Source organism: Rattus rattus, chromosome 9, assembly GCF_011064425.1.
Source record: "Rattus rattus isolate New Zealand chromosome 9, Rrattus_CSIRO_v1, whole genome shotgun sequence".
In the NCBI taxonomy this organism is placed as follows: domain Eukaryota; kingdom Metazoa; phylum Chordata; class Mammalia; order Rodentia; family Muridae; genus Rattus; species Rattus rattus.
In genome coordinates, this window is record NC_046162.1 from 63,860,135 (window position 1) to 63,862,093 (window position 1,959).

The following is a 1,959-nucleotide window of genomic DNA, read 5'->3' on the forward strand; positions in this document are numbered from 1 at the left end:
CATTGCCACTAAGGACACTGCCAGGTGCCAGTCATCCGCTTCCATGTGGGAGGGTTCTTTCTCTACTGTCCTTAGTGTGCGCATTACTCCAGGAAGAATTCTCATTAGTCCTTCAAGTACAGAAGCCACCTTCTCTTGAAATCCTAGATTTCTCTCGTCTCTCCTCTTTACCTTTCCTTTGCTAGGGCAGTAGATTACTTTCACCCCCGTTGAGTACCAACAGACACATCCCCGTGCTCCCTCCTACAGGCTGTGTGATTTTGCTGAATCTCCAAACTTCACGGTGTCCTGAAGATTCATCTGTAAAACGTTAAGTGCTTTAGTTTAGAATGGTCCTCCAATCGCGACCCAAAATCCTTCCTGTGGGCAAGGACCTGAAAATTAACCCTCAAGAGCCCACTCCTCACCGGAAAGTTAGTCCTTCCCTTCCTCTTCTGGTCTTCCGGCTAGAGACGGTACCCCGCAAGACTCTCTTCTTAGAGCAGCCTCAGTCACTAGCGAAGGAGCAAAACTTCAAAGACAGCCTGGAACCCACAACCCAGATTGTGGCTCTGCCCCGACTCAGACCCCGCCCCACGTCCCGTAATCCCGCCCCCACATACCTTTTATTGGCTAGAGTTACGCCTAGCTCCGCCCGGGGGTTGGGACTCGAGTCACGCTTCCTCGAGCATACACATCTGCTTCTTGTTGGCTGCTGTCCCGCCTCATCCCGCCCTTGATACCGTCACTTCCTGGCAGAGTACACTCCGAAGGCGGAAGTTTGTGTGCCGGAGGCAGCGAAGCGGAGCTGAGGTGTTGCTAGCGTTGCCTGCGGCGCTTCCGGGTCCCTGCTCCACTCTCGGGAGGCGGAGGCGGGAACCTGAAACCATGGCTGTGAGGCTGCTGCGGAGTCTGACAGGGTCCGGAGGCTGATTTTGCGACGCCTGTCTGCGGGTCCCCTGATCCCGGTTTAGGGTTATCTAGGGTCGCGCCGTCCCGGCCCCTAGACCCTCAAAATGACCGCCGCCTCCACCTCCAAGTGGGGGCTGGTCACGAACGTCGTAAACAGCATAGTGGGGGTCAGCGTACTCACCATGCCTTTCTGCTTCAAACAGGTGAGTCGGGGTCGCGGGGGCATGGGTTTGAAGTGCTCCGCTGGTGGGAAGGGTGTGTGAGCCCGGCGGGTAGGGAAGAGACCCAAGCAACGTCCTCGAAGCGAGTCGTGCATGGTCTGGATCTGCGCGTTCCGCGTCTACTAACACCGTACGGAAGAGCACAGAGAACGATAAGTGAGCAGATTGATAGTGTTTTTGTTAGTCCTGTGTTTGACTCCGACGGATTGCACGGAATCATGCCGGTCCTCAGCTTCGGCTACCAACAAGGCTTAATCGAGGTGATTTAAAGTATTCGTTTGGTCTGATCTGTGTATGTGTCACCACAGTTTGGAAAAGCAGACATACAAAAAAGTTTGATGTTATTCCAGTGTTGAATGCCACGTGAAAAGATGGTCATATTTCTACGTGGCTCTGCTGAATCTACCAATGATTTGCGGAAGCAGATGGAAACGTCAAATTGGGTAATGACTAACAAAGGAAGTGGTAGATTCTCTCATTTTTGCCACGTGTGCTGCTGTCCTCTGCTATTGGGACAGTGGGAAATCAAGGCAAAGATCGCCCCTCCCATCCGATGACACCCAGGAGGTGATGTGGAAGATTAATCCGTGATAGGCATTTGGAAGTGAAAATGGGTTGTTGATAATTTAATATTAGACTAACAACTACTTTGCATGTTTTATGGTTCACGTCTCAGTCTAAAAATAGAAAACACGTTTTTCTAATTGGGGAGTTTTTTTTTTTGATCCTCTACATTCTATCCTGATTGAAAAGGCATCTAGGGTTCCTGGGTGAGGTATTTGATATGGTTGATAGATGTAGGCAGAAGGACAGGGCTAGATCATCCGGGGTGACATCTGTGTTGTGA

At 51.3% G+C, this 1,959-nt stretch overlaps 1 protein-coding gene across 7 annotated transcripts in view; it reads left to right on the top strand.

The window, feature by feature from the left end:
- The first annotated feature begins 745 nt into the window (after window positions 1-745).
- The window catches only part of Slc38a10 (solute carrier family 38 member 10), a 49,753-nt gene continuing 48,539 nt past the window's right edge, over window positions 746-1,959 (top strand). For all 7 annotated transcript variants that reach the window (XM_032914094.1, XM_032914095.1, XM_032914100.1 and 4 more), the window contains exon 1: window positions 746-1,094. In XM_032914094.1, the coding sequence (XP_032769985.1) occupies window positions 996-1,094 (99 nt within the window). In that variant the 5' untranslated portion in view covers window positions 746-995. The remainder of the gene's footprint in view (window positions 1,095-1,959) is intronic.